We start from the raw sequence: 17,480 nt of genomic DNA, 5'->3' as shown, positions 1-17,480 counted from the left end.
TTCATCGACCACAGTACACAAAGGATTGGATTTAAGGGAATAAAGACTATCTGCATGTTACAATAGTCAAAGGATGGACTCTGAGGAAATAAGCACATAACATTCCCCTAGTAGGAGCCCAGATTTAAAAACAATAGCAGTCTGTAAATTATCAGGAAAGTGTATATATTCGTAAATGGCTGTCTGGAGGACAAACTGGTATATTTGGATGGACACATCTGCAATACTGATGTATCAAAAGCTTGAAATTTTGAAAAGCTTTTGACTAAATTACCTGACCAATATAAAACAGTTAATGTTTACTGTAACATTGTTATAGTTTGGAAACAATTTTTTTAAAAACTTAAATTTCCACAAATAGAATATCAATTAGATAAATTGCTGTAAGTTGATACAACTTGCCACACAACCAGAGTATAAATCTAACTGGGCAAATATGAAGAGTATCTGACTTTAAGTATTTAGTAGGATCAGTCTTTGTATTTCTGTGTGTGTGTATGTGTATGTGTGTGTGTGTACCTAAGCCTGCCCACCATCAATTGAAATGGAGTGACTTTTATAGCAGATTGTAAAGTAAAAATAGCAGATTATAAAACAAATTATAGCATGACCTTAAATTTATTTAAATATAATTTTAATTGCCTAATAGAATGATAGCAAAATACGAAGACTAGTTACCTTTAGTTTATGGGAGTTAAAAGAATTTTTTGATAGTTGGCAGTCATTTCTAGTTATTTTTTCCCTATGTATTTACTCAAGTATAAACAAATAGAATTTTTTTTAATTCTATGACTTGTATATTTCAAAAATAAAATATAGTGCAGCAGTCATGAGACAGAATACAGTATACTACAAAGCTGTGCACTCCTTGATCTTGGTAAACGAGGACACGCTGTTCCATAACCAAATCCAGGAGGGAAAATGCACCATCTCATCTGAAGGATACAAACATATTTAGTCAAACAAGAAACTGGCTCATTTGAGAGTTTTATAGCAAACAAGGACAGAAAGTAGTTTGCATAATTTTCTTATGCTCCTTTTATAGTGTTTATCTTTTATAAGACTCTTTGGAACAGTTGCTAGCCACCTGTCAATAATGTGGCCTTTTATAGACTCAACCTTTTATTGTTCTCGTGCCCTTGACATATTAAAAAAAACAACCTTAGAAGGAGTCTGTGTTGAATATGGTGGGCAACATACTAATTTTAAATTTAAAAGACTGTCTTTTGTAGACTGAAATAAAGAGAGAGTTTTGAATGGCATGAAGAGAATAGGCATGCTATGAAATCCTCTTTAGCAGGAATAAAAATAAATTCATTATTTTATAAACATTTTTTGAAAGTTAGTTAAGAATCATATTTAAAGCACTAGCCAGTGGAAAACTAAGCTACATAGAATTCATTTAAAGTTGTTGTAACAAATTTTGCATAATTTTGCATCAGTTCCAAGTGAAAATATTTGGATTGTGAATCCAACAATTACATAAATATTTTGTATATGTAAACAGTTGTTGAAACTTCTTTCTGCTGAAATAAGACATCCAGTGTTTTTTCTCAATTTACATAAAATCTGTCAAGCTAAATTTTCTACATATATTTATTGACTTGCATCCTAAAAGCACTTTGCATGATACTGAATGAACACAGTCCTATAAATCTGTATGCAGGAATACATTTCCATTCATAAAGGAATATTATCCAAGCCCTTAAGTAAAAAGCTACCTACTTTTTATTTTGTACAATTAGATTCCTAGTTCTCTGATTATAATCATGAACAAGAGCAATAAATGAAGCAAGTTTCAAACCAATGTAAATTCTTTCTACTCTTGTTAAAAAATAAAAAACCAAACATCCTGATACACAAACACAACATTTCCAATACCACCATTTCCCACTCTTAGTAATATAAGATGTGGGGCTACAATTTAATACTTATGCAGAGACATATGAATTAAAAATATCACATCTCATACTGTATTTGGGAGACAACTTCATGTTCTCCTGGATAGAATTTGAATGTCGTGCTTTCAAATTGCACTTCAAAATATTTATAGTTCTTAAAACAGGATACCTAACTGGGCTGACAGTTCTTAGCTGCCAAGAACAATTTTAGATGTGGTCCCCTTTCTGTTCAATGTGTGATTATTTTAATAGTACATGGAGGACAGAGGTAGATAGCTCTTTATCAGGTATACATTGGTGAAGATCTGGTTTTTCAATTGGACACAAGTGTAATACCCAAGGTGCAATGAGAAGATAAGAAAACAGGTAAGATAGCCTGCAAAGTGAATGAGCTTTATTTAAGTTCAATTGTGATTACATCACCACCTCTACTTTCACTGGTACCCTCATGCATTTATTTTCCTTTAGCCTAGTGAGTATTTTTATAGATCTTTAGAATTTTCTTTGGGTACCTCCTGGTTCTCAGTGTAAATATACATGGAATAAAAGAAACCCAACAGTGCTATCTATAACTAAATGATTAATAGGAATCTATGATAATATTTTTGGAATAAAAATTGAATTTGTATATAGAATATATGCTGTTTCTAGTTATCTAAGTAAACTTTAGTAATACTTGAGCATGTCCAACCCTTAGCATGGACTGCAGCCTACCAGGCTCCTCCGTCCATGGGATTTTCCAGGCAAGAGTACTGGAGTGGGGTGCCATTGCCTTCTCCTTTTCATTATCACTATGTATGAGATAGTGTAGACATTTTCTTGAACTCAATTCTTTTCCTGCTGGCATTGATATTAAGCATGTATTGCTAAGTCATTTCAGTCATGTTCAACTCTTTGTAGTACTATGGACTGTAGATCACCAGGCTCCTCTGTCTATAGGATTCTTCAGGCAAGAATACTTCAATGGGTCACCTTGCCCTTCTCTAGGGGATCTTCCCAACCCAGGAATTGAATCCATGTTGCTTAAGTCTCCTACATTGGCAACTGGGTTTTTTACCACTGGCACCACCTGGGAAGCCCTAAGCGTGTAACTAATGCCTTGAATAAAAAGATCTACAAAACAAATTCTCTCTTTCCTGAACAAAATAATTGAGGAAATTCATTCAGAAGCCAGCCATAAAAATTAAAAAGATATGATCAAGCCAAATTTTACAAAAATATGCAGAGTTCTATTGTTAAGGGGCCATAGAACCAGTCTAATGTGATAAACAAATATTGCCAAACTATTATTTAGTAAATTAACTGAAATTGTAGTAAACATGATGTGAGAAACATGCAGGGCTTCACCCATCTTTATTTATCCTAGAGTAACTTTCAAACTTAATAGTTAACTGCCCCTGCTGCTGCTAAGTCGCTTCAGTCGTGTCTGACTCTGTGTGACCCCATAGATGGCAGCCCACCAGGCTCCCCCGTCCCTGGGATTTCAGGCAAGAACTCTGGAGTGGGTTGCCATTTCTTTCTCCAATGCGTGAAAGTGAAGTCGCTCAATCGTGTCAGACTCTTAGCAACCCCATGGGCTGCAGCCTACCAGGCTCCTCCGTCCATGGGATTTTCCAGGCAAGAGGACTGGAGTGGGGTGCCATCGCCTTCTCCTTATAGTTAACTAGCAGTGTATATTTCTGCTTCCTAAGTTCAGATGGTTTGTTTTTTAGTATGTGTGTTTGCTTACTCAATAATCACATACAAACTTAAAGCCAGTTAACATTTTGTATAATCAGATGTCTGTAATAAAATATTTTCATCAATTAGTTGAAGCATACCCATTACTAGTAGTGCAACCTACCTAAGGAGTACAATTAAATATTCTTTTTTTTTTTTTTTACATTTAATTTTAGTTTTTTATTTTTTAAATTTTAAAATCTTTAATTCTTACATGCATTCCCAAAAGTGGCAAATCTGAAACTTCTATATTTACTTGGAGGATAAAAGACTAACTTCTTAATAGTCTTAATCTGATTTGGTCTATTCAGTCTAATTTCATATTTATATCAAGAATTAGAAAACAATGACTTATTAAGACGTTCTCCTGAATTATACCTGGGTTTTATACTTTGAGTTAGTTCAAGACTCTTACATTTTGAAATTTAGATTTAATGGTATATAACTCATTTTGACTGTGCGGATCACAATAAACTGTGGAAAATTCTGAAAAAGATTGGAATACCAGACCACCTGACCTGCCTCTTGAGAAACCTATATGCAGGTCAGGAAGCAACAGTTAGAACTGGACATGGAACAACAGAATGGTTCCAAACAGGGAAAGTTGTATGTCAAGGCTTGTATATTGTCACCCTGCTTATTTAACTTCTATGCAGAGTACATCATGAGAAACGCTGGGCTGGAAGAAGCACAAGCTGGAATCAAGATTGCCGGGAGAAATATCAATAACCTCAGATATGCAGATGACACCACCCTTATGGCAGAAAGTGAAGAGGAACTAAAAAGCCTCTTGATGAAAGTGAAAGAGGAGAGTGAAAAAGTTGGCTTAAAGCTCAACATTCAGAAAACTAAGATCGCGGTATCTAGTCCCATCACTTCATGGGAAATAGACGGGGAACCAGTGTCAGACTTTATTTTTGGGGGCTCCCAAATCACTGCAGATGGTGACTGTAGCCATGAAATTAAAAGATGCTTACTACCTGGAAGGAAAGTTATGACCAACCTAGATAGCATATTCAAAAGCAGAGACATTACGTTGCCAACCAAGGTCCGTCTAGTCAAGGCTATGGTTTTTCCAGTGGTCATATAAGGATGTAAGAGTTGGACTGTGAAGAAAGCTGAGTGCCAAAGAATTGATGCTTTTGAACTGTGGTGCTGGAGAAGACTCTTGAGAGTCCTTTGGACTGCAAAGAGGTCCAACCAGTCCATCCTAAAGGAGATCAGTCCTGGGTGTTCATTGGAAGGACTGATGCTAAAGCTGAAACTCCAATACTTTGGCCACCTCATGCGAAGAGTTGACTCATTGGAAAAGACCCTGTTGCTGGGAGGGATTGGAGGCAGGAGGAGAAGGGGATGACAGAGCATGAGATGGCTGGATGGCATCACCGACTCGATAGACATGAGTTTGAGTAGACTTCGGGAATTGGTAATGGACAGGGAAGCCTGGCGTGCCGCGATTCATGGGGTTGCAAAGAGTCGGACATGACTGAGCGACTGAACTGAATTGAAATGAACTCATAACTTGATGGTCCAACATAAATGTGTCTTTATGTGCTGTGTTTAGGTTGAGAAAGAAAGATTACTGTTGTTCAGCTACAATAAGGACTTCCCTGGTGGCTCAGACAGTAAAGCGTCTGTCTACCATGCGGGAGACCCGGGGTCGGGAAGATCCCCTGGAGAAGGAAATGGCAATCCACTCCAGTACTATTGCCTGGAAAATCCCATGGACAGAGGAGCCTGGTAGGCTACAGTCCATGGGGTCACAAAGAGTCGGACACAACTGAGTGACTTCACTTCTACTTCAGGTACAATAAAGAAAATGAGTAGATAGCAAAGATGTATGTAAGTAACTAAAATTATATATATATACACACATATATATATATATATCACTATGTTCCCTTGAGAGAGTCTCAGATTTTGATTCTCAAACTGGTTATTTAGAAAATCTCCAAGTGAGCATCAACAGGTTTCTAAATACATATTTTCCTTTGATAAGTTGAAAGTAATATTAAAACACTATCAGGTAGTCTGTGTTTAAAAATGTAATAAATTCATTGACCTTCTTGGCTCATAAAGTTTTGACATCAGTGCTGTGGAAGGACTGTTTCCATAAATGCATTTTAAGCCCCTTTTGACTTGTTACATATGCATATGAAGTTCATAAAGTAATGATATGGGTATGCCACAGATCAAATTCTTATTTTCATGCAACTGTGATTAGTTAGCATAATATTTTCAGTCAATCTCTTCTCTATTTACAACTCCACTATTCCATTTGTAATGAAGTTAACATCTTCCCAAGTTGTAAACATCTTCCTAGTTAAAAAAATTAAACATTTAAATAGAAGCACATTCTTCATATCTCATTCTTTGTAGATTGATTTTGTACAGGAGTATTTAAGTCTCAAGCTCTAAAATCTAGGATAAATCATAAAAATAAAAGTCAGAACTGGAATCTGAAATCCAAGATGGTTTACTCATTCATTTAAGATGTGAACTTGGCAAGTGACTTCTCCTTGGCACTGTTTTCTTCATCCATAGAGTGAACCTGCTGGCCTAGTTTAGTGGTCTTTCACTTTTCAGACAGAAGTCTCTTCTCAAAAAATATATATATATATATAATCTCAACCTGCATAAAAATGAATGATAATAGTGGAGCTTTTCTTAGGGAAGAAGCTATGAGGAAGGAGGACAGTGGGGTGGGGCTGAGTGACCCGAGTCCAACCCTGTATGCTGCCTGTCCCCTTCCCATATAACCTATTGAAGATGCTCGCAGTTCAGTTCAGTTCAGTTGCTCAGTCGTGTCCAACTCTTTCTGACCCATGAATCACAGCACGCCAGGCCTCTCTGTCCATCACTAACTCCCAGAGTCCACCCAAACCCATATCCATTGAGTCGGTGATGCCATCCAACCATCTCATCCTCTGTCGTCCCCTTCTCCTCCTGCCCTCAATCTTTCCCAGCATCAGGGTCTTTTCAAATAAGTCAGCTCTCTGCATCAGGTGGCCAAAGTACTGGAGTTTAAGCTTCAACTTCAGTCCCTCTAAGGAACACCCAGGACTGATCTCCTTTAGGATGGACTGGTTGGATCTCTTTGCAGTCCAAGGGACTCTCAAGAGTCTTCTCCAACACCACAGTTCAAAAGCATCAATTCTTTGGCACTCAGCTTTCTTTATAGTCTAACTCTCACATCCATACATGACCACTGGAAAAACCATAGCCTTGACTAGACGGACTTTGGTGGCAAAGTAATGTCTCTCCTTCTTCATATGCTGTCCAGGTTGGTTATAACTTTCCTCCAAGAAGCAAGTGTCTTTTAATTTCATGGCTGCAATCACCATCTGCAGTGATTTTGGAGTCCCCAAAAAATAAAGTCAGCCACTGTTTCCACTGTCTCCCCATCTATTTGCCAAGAAGTGACGGGACCGGATGCCATGATCTTAGTTTTTTGAATGTTGAGCTTTAAGCCACCTTTTTCAATCCCCTCTTTCACTTTCATCAACAGGCTCTTTAGTTCCTCTTTCTGCCATAAGGGTGGTGTCATCTGCATATCTGAGGTTATTGATACTTCTCCCTGCAATCTTGATTCCAGCTTGTGCTTCTTCCAGCCCAGTGTTTCTCATAATGTACTCTGCATAGAAGTTAAATAAGCAGGGTGACAATATACAGCCTTGATGTAGACCTTTTCCTATTTGGAACCAGTCTGTTGTTCCATGTCCATTTCTAACTGTTGCTTCCTGATCTGCATATAGGTTTCTCAAGAGGCAGGTCAGGTGGTCTGGTATCCCCATCTCTTTCAGAATTTTCCACAATTTATTGTGATCCACACAAGCTTTGGCATAGTCAATAAAGCAGAAATAGATGTTTTTCTGGAACTCTCTTCCTTTTTCAATGACCAGCGGATGTTGGAAATTTGATCTCTGGTTCCTCTGCCTTTTCAAAAACCAGCTTGAACATCAGGAAGTTCACAATTGATATATTGCTGAAGCCTGGCTTGGAGAATTTTGAGCATTACTTTACTAGTGTATGAGATGAGTGCAACTGTGTGGTAGTTTGAGCATTCTTTGGCATTGCCTTTCTTTGGGATTGGAATGAAAACTGACCTTTTCCAGTCCTGTGACCACTGCTGAGTTTTCCAAATGTGCTGGCATATTGAGTGCAGCACTTTGACAGCATCATCTTTCAGGATTTGAAATAGCTCCACTGGAATGCCATCACCTCCACTAGCTTTGTTTGTAGTGATGCTTCCTAAGGCCCATCTGACTTCACATTCCAGGATGTCTGGCTCTAGGTTAGTGTGAGTGATCATACCTTTGTAATTATCTGGGTCATGAAGATCTTTTTTGTACAGTTCTTCTGTGAATTCTTGCCACCTCTTCTTAATATCTTCCACTTCTGTTAGGTCCGTACAATTTCTGTCCTTTATCGAGCCCATCTTTGCATGAAATGTTCCCTTGGTATCTCTAATTTTCTTGAAGAGATCTCTAGTCTTTCCCATTTTGTTGTTTTCCTGTATTTATTTGCATTGATCACTGAGGAAGGCTTTCTTATCTCTCCTTGCTATTCTTTGGAACTCTGCATTCAAATAGGTATATCTTTCCTTTTCTCCTTTGCTTTCGCTTCTCTACTTTTCACAGCTATTTGTAAGGCATCTTCAGACAGCCATTTTGCTTTTTTGCATTTCTTTTCCATGGGGATAATCTTGGTCCCTTTCTCCTGTACAATGTCATGAACCTCCGTCCATAGTTCATCAGTCATTCTCTCTATCAGATCTAGTCCCTTAAATCTATTCTCACTTCCACTGTATAGTCATAAGGAATTTGATTTAGGTCATATATGAATGGTCTAGTCTACATCAAATAGTTCCTCAGATGCCATGGATGGATTTTGAAAATAATGTGATTGTATGATTTTTACATTTCTTTAAAATTCCAAAATAATGTAATCTCAAGTACATAAATTGATATTTGTCTGGTAAAGCCCTGAGAATCCTGTCTTTAAAAAACAAATGATATATGCAAATATAAGTTGGTTTTAATCTATGATAAGAAGGATTTTAAGGTTAAGAGCCCACATTTCTTATTAAATCCTCTGACTTATATATTCCATAAACTTGCTCCATAATGTCACCATAGTTCATATTTAAGAAATGAATACATTGATAAAATGCAAAGTAACCCTTTAAGATGCAGAAAATTAGAAAAGTCTTTTAGTTAAATTTTTATTTTTTTGTCCATCTGTACATTTTACTGTGGAGATGAGAAAGAAAATTTTTTTTGGTAAACCTAAGGGCAGATTGTGCTATAAAATGAAGAAGATTCTTCACTCCCCAGCTTTGGTTACCAGAAAGAGGACACTTCTGTCAACACATGTGTACAACTAATAGATTGTTGAGGTCATAGGAGGTAGAGCAATGGAGAATGAGGGAGAAGAGAGCACACTGTACAAAATAGTTAATTACTCAGGAAAAAAAGCCTGCAGGAGACAGAGTTCTTCACAAGATGTCATTTTCTTTGCCAGTTTGTGAAATGAATGTGATGGATGTAAGGCAAGGGGAACAGGTTTTCACTGTGACTAGTTTCTGGTGACCTTTATGAGCAAGGGTTCTCTTCTACCTCACATTAAGACAATTCATAAAATTAAGTTTTCAGTAATCCCAAAAGGACTCACTTAACCTGTCCCAGCAGTTACCTTATATAAATTCTGTGGCACAGTTCACCTTCCGCAAGAATAGAGTTTAGATCATTACTTTCCATCAGCCCTGTAAAGAGACCTACTTTACCACACTTCAGGGAAGTTAACATTCTAGATCTTGAAGTGTCTTTCTGAGACATGAAATAATTTGTGGTTTTCTTCTAGCAGCGCTGTTAACTCTCGTAATTTTTTTTAGGTCCGTGGGGCCGATGCATGGGAGATGGATGTGGCCCAGGAGGCATTCAGACCCGAGCTGTGTGGTGTGCACATGTGGAAGGATGGACAACGTTGCATACAAACTGCAAGCCGGCCGAGAGACCAAGTAACCAGCAGAATTGTTTCAAAGTCTGTGATTGGCACAAAGAGTTGTACGACTGGAGGCTGGGGCCGTGGAATCAGTGTCAGCCGGTGATTTCAAAAAGCCTGGAGAAACCCCTGGAGTGCGTTAAGGGAGAGGAAGGCATTCAGGTGCGGGAGATAACGTGCATCGAAAAAGAGAAAGATGTCCCTGCGGAGGATATCATCTGTGAGTACTTCGAGCCCAAGCCGCTCCTGGAGCAGGCCTGCCTCATCCCCTGCCGGCAGGACTGCATCGTGTCCGAGTTTTCCGCCTGGTCCGAATGCTCCAAGACATGCGGCAGCGGGCTCCAGCACCGGACGCGTCACGTGGTGGCGCCCCCCCAGTTCGGTGGCTCGGGGTGCCCGAACCTGACGGAGTTTCAGGTGTGCCAGTCCGGCCCCTGCGAGGCCGAGGAGCGCATGTACAGCTTGCAGGTCGGGCCCTGGAGCACGTGCTCGATGCCCCACTCGAGACAAGTGAGACAGGCCAGGAGACGGGGGAAGAGTAAAGAGCGGGACAAGGACCGAGGGAAAGGGGTAAAGGATCCAGAGGCCCGTGAACTGATCAAGAAGAAGAGAAACAGAAGCAGGCAGAGCCGCCAAGAGAACAAATACTGGGACATCCAGATTGGATACCAGACCAGAGAGGTTATGTGCGTGAACAAGACGGGGAAAGCTGCTGATTTGAGGTAAGGCATCTCTCTGTCAAGACCACGCGTTAGAGAGTATTTAAGACCTGTGGTTGGAAGTCCTGAAATTCGTATATGTATCCATCCAGGGTGAGCCACCCCCAAGGGGGGCGTTTTTCATTTTAAAGCACTTAAATGTTTGTGGGTTTCCTGAAGTAATTTTTGTTTTGTTCATACTTAGGCACTCTACCACTAGAGTTCATTTAAATGTTCTTGTCAAAATCTAAAGCTTAAGAGATTCTCTATGAGATGATACTGCTGCTTTAAGTCAGCAATGCTGTTTTCCACCTATAAGAAGGAGGAAAAAAAAGACTTACATAAAGGGCTGGAATTTAGGAATGTTCAATTCAGGTGCTTATTTTAGTGAGACTAAGGCACACTTGCAATTTCTAAGTTCATAGCATTTTCAGAGTTACCCTATAAACAAAATCTAAACCACCACCCAGGGAGCTATTTGTAAGAATAATTCCTTTCACATTTTATAAAATGGAATAACTTTCCCCAGAGAAGAAAAGGGGGAACCAGCAGAAAATAAGGTAAGTAAAAGTTATTTAATCCTGAGTAGCTTAGTTTAGAAAACATGTAATTAATTGGCTGCATTGTCTAGACAGAAATTATTTGTCAAATTATCTCTGGGTAAACAAGTACTGTATTATGAAATACTTTCTCATGTGTGATTTATTTCTTGTGAAAATATTCATTGAGGATTATCTGAAGGATATGAGGTTCTCTGGATATTCTAAATTTTGCTCTTGGATAAGCCAGACCATCTGGGAGTGGCTTATCTGAATCATTTGCATAATTGCTTCTTCTGAAATATTTACGAAGCTATGATTTGGAGTGAACTGAGAGAAATTATGGTAACATCACTCGGAATTTTATATCATATTTATTGTAGAAATGACATTGAAAGTGTCATCTCCATCACACAGTCTGTTCTCTTGATTAAAAACACATAAGATAAATTTCACAGAAGTCTCAATCCATGTGCTTCTGGTGAGCATCTGGATCATTTTCCTTATGGCCCCTGGAAATCTTGTAATAGATCATGTTTTCCTGTTTACTTTGGCTCTTGAGAATATAAATAGAACTGTGTGCATGCCTATTATTTACTAACCACTGCCCCCGCCCCCGCCACTGGCTTCTTTTTCTTCTCATCCTGATTATTTTCCTTCATTCATTCCTGTCTAATGATTTTACTGTCTATGGATTTTGAAAGCTGACTGAAAGCCTTTTTGAAGCAGGATACAATTGCAATAAGTGACAAAACAGACAACTGATATATCTGCCTAAGACAATTTCTTTCATCATAGTGTTGCTCTGGTTGCTATTTTTAGCATATTGGCACTCCCTTTTTTTACTTACACAGCACAGTTGTATTTTCTTTCAGCCGTATAGTAATTTGCTCTTTCTGTCTATTCAGAAGTTGTTTGTCTAACTATTTTTCTGGTCTTACTAAAGTATACTTCTCTTGCCTTCATAGCTCAGGTTCCCTATACCCCCGTGTGTGTGCGTGTGTATGTGTGTGTGTGTGTGTGTGTGTTTACCTCTGATGCTGTGTCATGTACATTTTCAGCTCAGTCTCTGTTTTTTCTTTTCTGACTGACCTTTTCCTGGTGATTTCCTGATCTCTTTTCCTAAAGTATTAGTTATATTAGTTATTTGGCTCCCAGCATTTAATTGAATGAGCCTCCAAGGCAACTTGAGTTTTCACCTGCTGTCACTGGGCTAATATACTATAGACATTTGATTTCATGTTGACTACTGAGTTAAAAGTATAATTAGAATAGTAGCTACCACTGCATGGAACCTGGTATTCCCAACCAGTTATTTGGAAGTAAATAGATTTAAAAATCTGTAGATCTGTCAGGTTCTTATTTCATTAGACACATCATATCTATTCCAATAAAATGACAGCTGCATGTATGCTACAACTTACTTAGTTTATACTAGGGTATAAATTAAACTTTATGTTGAAACAAATTGCTTCATAATATTTATCTTTTGAAGACTATACAGACTATATGAATATCTCTGGATAAGAGAGTTAGTTTTAGTAAAGAACAGACAACAATTAGCTATTTTGCCTCCATTTTTCTCAAGTATTACACAATATCAGTGAAGCTAATAAAGTGTAAAGAGTAGATGGATAACTCCAACAAAGAACAAGGCCACAGGTGCAAGACTTGATGATTAAAGTGATTTATTTTATATCAAATTCAGAAAAAGTTTTATTATATAAGAGAATAAAAAGTTATTTAGTAAAGCTAAAAAGACCTATTATAAAACCTAAATAAACTTAGCTAAGTAAATCTAAGAATCTTGGGTAAGCCTTGATAGTGCAAATAAAAATTTTAGTAGAATTGCTGCTAGAAATTCAAAGCTAAAGAAGATAGATTTGCTTTCTGCTTCAAACAGATTAAAATTAATAAGGATGAAAAAAGGAATGAAAGTACATCTTTTATGACAATAGGAAATAATCACAGTCCCAAATGATAATTGATAGAGAAGATTTGGCCAATGCAGAGAAATTAGATCTAATTGAGAGAGGACTTTCCAGGCCCCTATAATGAAAAGGACATCTTTTTTGGGTATTAGTTCTAAAACGTCTTGTAGATCTTCATAGAACCGTTCAACTTCAGCTTCTTCAGCGTTATTAGTTGTGGCATGGGCTTGGATTACCATGATATTGCAAAAGTAGGAAGTCAAGAAACACCTGGAGTAACAGGCAAATTTGGCCTTGGAGTATGGAATGAAGCAGGGCAAAGGCTAATAGAGTTTTGCCAAGAGAATGCATTGGTCATAGTAAACACCCTCTTCCAACAACACAAGAGAAGACTCTACACATGGACATCACGAGATGGTCAACACCAAATCAGATTGATTATATTCTTTACAACCAAAGATGGAGAAGCTCTATACAGTCAGCAAAAACAAGACCGGGGGCTGACTGTGGCTCAGATCATGAACTCTTTATTGCCAAATTCAGACCTAAATTGAAGAAAGTAGGGAAAACCACTAGACCATTCAGGTATGACCTAAATCAAATCCCTTGTGATTTTACACTGGAAGTGAGAAATAGATTTAAGGGACTAGATCTGATAGACAGAGTGCCTGATGAAGTATGGATGGAAGTTCGTGACATTGTACAGGAGACAGGGATCAAGACCATCCCCATGGAAAAGAAATGCAAAAAAGCAAAATGGCTGTCTGAGCATAGCTGTGAAAAGAAGAGAAGCGAAAGCAAAGGAGAAAAGGAAAGATATACCCATTTGAATGCAGAGTTCCAAAGAATAGCAAGGAGTGATAAGAAATCCATCTTCAGTGATCAATGCAAAGAAATAGAGGAAAACAACAAAATGGGAAAGACTAGAGATCTCTTCAAGAAAATTAGAGATACCAAGGGAACATTTCATGCAAAGATGGGCTCGATAAAGGACAGAAATGGTATGGACCAAACAGAAGCGGAAGATATTAAGAAGAGGTGGCAAGAATACACAGAAGTCCTGTCCAGAAAAGATCTTCATGACCCAGATAATCACAATGGTGTGATCACTCACCTAGAGCCAGACACCCTGGACTGTGAAGTCCAGTGGGCCTCAGAAAGCATCACTACGAGCAAAGCTAGTGGAGGTGATAGAATTCCAGTGGGGCTATTTCAAATCCTGAAAGATGATGCTGTCAAAGTGCTGCGCTCAATATGCCAGCACATTTGGAAAACTCAGCAGTGGCCACAGGACTGGAAAAAGGTCAGTTTTCATTCCAATCCCAAAGAAAGGCAATGCCAAAGAATGCTCAAACTACCACACAGTTGCACTCATCTCACACACTAGTAAAGTAATGCTCAAAATTCTCCAAGTCAGGTTTCAGCAATACATGAACTGTGAACTTCCAGATGTTCAAGCTGGTTCTAGAAAAGGCAGAGGAACCAGAAATCAAATTGCCAACATCCGCTGGTCATCGAAAAAGGAAGAGAGTTCCAGAAAAACATCTATTTCTGCTTTATTGACTATGCCAAAGCCTTTGACTGTGTGGATCACAATAAACTGTGGAAGATTCTGAGAGAGATGGGAATACCAGACCACCTGACCTGCCTCTTGAGAAATCTGTATGCAGGTCAGGAAGCAACAGTTAGAACTGGACATGAAACAATGGACTGGCTCCAAATAGGAAAAGGAGTACTTCAAGGCTGTATATTGTCACCCTGCTCATTTAACTTCTGTGCAGAGTACATCATGAGAAACGCTGGGCTGGAAGAAGCACAAGCTGGAATCAAGATTGCCGGGAGAAATATCAATAACCTCAGATATGCAGATGACACCACCCTTATGGCAGAAAGTGAAGAGGAACTAAAAAGCCTCTTGATGAAAGTGAAAGAGGAGAGTGAGAAAGTTGGCTTAAAGCTCCACATTCAAAAAACTAAGATCATGGCATCTGGTCCCATCATTTCATGGGAAATAGATGGGGAAATAGTGGAAGCAATGTCAGACTTTAATTTGGGGGCTCCAAAATCACTGCAGATGGTGACTGTAGCCATGAAATTAAAAGATGCTTACTCCTTGGAAGGAAAGTTATGACCAACCTAGATAGCATATTCAAAAGCAGAGACATTACATTGCCACCAAAGTCCGTCTAGTCAAGACTATGGTTTTTCCAGTGGTCATGTATGGATGTGAGAGTTGGACTGTGAAGAAAGCTGAGTGCCAAAGAATTGATGCTTTTGAACTGTGGTGTTGGAGAAGACTCTTGAGAGTCCCTTGGACTGCAAGGAGATCCAACCAGTCCATCCTAAAGGAGATCAATCCTGGGTGTTCATTGGAAGGACTGATGCTGCAGCTGAAACTCCAGTACTGAAACTCCAATACTTTGGCCACCTCATGCGAAGAGTTGACTCATTGGAAAAGATCCTGATTCTCAGAGGGATTGGGGGCAGGAGGAGAAGGGGACGGCAGAGGATGAGATGGCTGGATGGGATCACCAACTCTATGGACATGAGTTTGGGTGAACTCCGGGAGTTGGTGATGGATAGAGAGACCTGGCATGCTGTGATTCATGGGGTTGCAAAGAGTCAGACACGACTGTGCAACTGAACTGAACTGAACTGGGAGAGGACAATAAGAGGAACGTCATGTTTTTTACATCTTGCATATGCACTTGAAATCTCCAAGAGTAGCTTGAAATTTCTGAGGTGCCAAGTCAATGGCACATCTTACAATGGCATGAACTGTGTTGGTGAAAGGGCTTCTGGGGCATCCTTGGGTTCCCCTTGAAAACAGAATGACATAATAGAAGGACTGGAGGAAACTCAGTATGCTATTAGTTTGATGGACAAGGGGATTAAAATTTTGATGACCAGTAGGCAATGGCAACCCACTCCAGTACTCTTGCCTGGAAAATCCCATGGACGGAGGAGCCTGGTGGGCTTCATCCCATGGGGTCGCGAAGAGTCGCACATGACTGAGCAACTTCACTTTCCCTTTTCGCTTTCAGGCATTGGAGAAGGAAATGGTGACCCACCCCAGTGTTCTTGCCTGCAGAATCCCAGGGATGGCAGAGCCTGGTGGTCTGCCGTCTATGGGGTCGCACAGAGTCAGACACAACTGAAGCAACTTAGCAGCAGCAGCAGAAGAGAGTTATAAAGCATTACACACACTATGACGTAAGGGGCTTCCTTGTGAACCTGTGATTTCCAGCCAGGCTTGAATAGAGTCTTAACCTAGGTAAAGAATTGTTAGAAAAGTATTGACAAACAGCTCTTCAAGAAACCAAACATATTAAAGGAAATATGGTCTTCTGAATCAAAACCAGAGTTTAGTGATCAAAGAAGAGTCAAGAAAATAGAATTTTAAAACTGACTTGTCAGAGCTCAGAAAAGAATTATAAAACGAGAAAGTCAAGTTTATATTGCATACATCAGTAAGCAGAAGATATTCCATGGTACAAGGTGTCAGTGAGATGGAAAACAGTTTTAAGACCATCAAGTAAGTTGCAATTAAAAAAAAATGATGGATCTGGAAACAAAAGAGATCCCTATATGAAATACTGGGATTCCTCAAGATAAAACCAGAAAAAAAAATAGATCAGAAAAAACGGAAGCAAAAGAAGATAAAACCCCCAAAATATCATCGAAGACTTTCCTGAGCTTGAAAGGCTTTAATCCACAGATTGAAATTGCAAAGGGTCAATATTCTGCTAGAGGAGACTGAAATAATGTTCTTGTGGAAGAAGTAATACAGAACTTCTTATGAAGAATTTTATGAAGACAATACAGAATTTAATGAAGAGAGATAGACAATGAGAAACTAAACCAAAGAAGAGAATAAAACCCAATTCTGAAAGACTAGAAGCATTTCCTTTGTAGTGAAAAATAAGATAAGGCAGCACATTATCTCCACGGCTAACATTGATCTGTTGGTACTAGTCAATGTAGTTGAAAAGAGCAAGAAGTGAAAACTGGAAAGCAGGTGGAAATATTAAGATTTTTTTCTAGATGTTTTAGAAAACTCAAAATATTCAACTGAAAAAACAGTATAAACAAAAAAAATACCTCAATAGGATGGATGGACACAAAGATAATATCCCCAAATCAACATCTCTCATAGATGCAAACTGCAATTAGCTAAATATGATAGAAACAAAGTACTAAAATATCCCATTTACAATAGTAAGTTCAGTTCTGTAAATAAACCTACTTATAAAATTTCTGCACAGAGTACCAGACTTGGAAAGTTACCAAAGTAGATGTGTGCCTGTCCAGAACATCTAGTAAATATATCAGCTATTCCTACAGTGTTACTGTAAAACAAACAAGAGAAAAGTAAGTAGAAGCCAGGAAAATTCTGAAAAATCAAAGTAGAGAGCAAAGACTAATGTCACAATATAATTAAATGCATTTTGTTCATTGAATAATAATAACAATTTTATGTTAGTTCATGAACAGTCAGGTCAGAAAACAGTCTAGAAAAAAAGATCCTCAAAACCCTACAACATGGTGCCTGTGGTGAAGGAGCATTTCCAAGCTGGAGGAAAAGATACAATGTAATATTTGTTTTGTTTGTGGGCAATTGCCGCCCCATGTAAAGAAGTGGAACAGGGCAGAAAAATCCTATCCCCTTTTCCGTTGTATACCAAACAA

General features: G+C 38.6%; 1 protein-coding gene across 1 annotated transcript in view; it reads left to right on the top strand.

Moving 5' to 3' along the window:
- THSD7A (thrombospondin type 1 domain containing 7A) overlaps nt 1-17,480 on the top strand; it is a 478,593-nt gene that overhangs the window by 190,855 nt on the left and 270,258 nt on the right. Inside the window, exon 2 of the mRNA XM_069586624.1 lies at nt 9,514-10,345. Within this exon, the coding sequence (XP_069442725.1) occupies nt 9,514-10,345 (832 nt within the window). The remainder of the gene's footprint in view (nt 1-9,513; nt 10,346-17,480) is intronic.

This window comes from Ovis canadensis, chromosome 4, assembly GCF_042477335.2.
Source record: "Ovis canadensis isolate MfBH-ARS-UI-01 breed Bighorn chromosome 4, ARS-UI_OviCan_v2, whole genome shotgun sequence".
Classification (NCBI taxonomy): Eukaryota; Metazoa; Chordata; class Mammalia; order Artiodactyla; family Bovidae; genus Ovis; species Ovis canadensis.
This window is presented reverse-complemented; position numbering and strand designations above follow the sequence as displayed.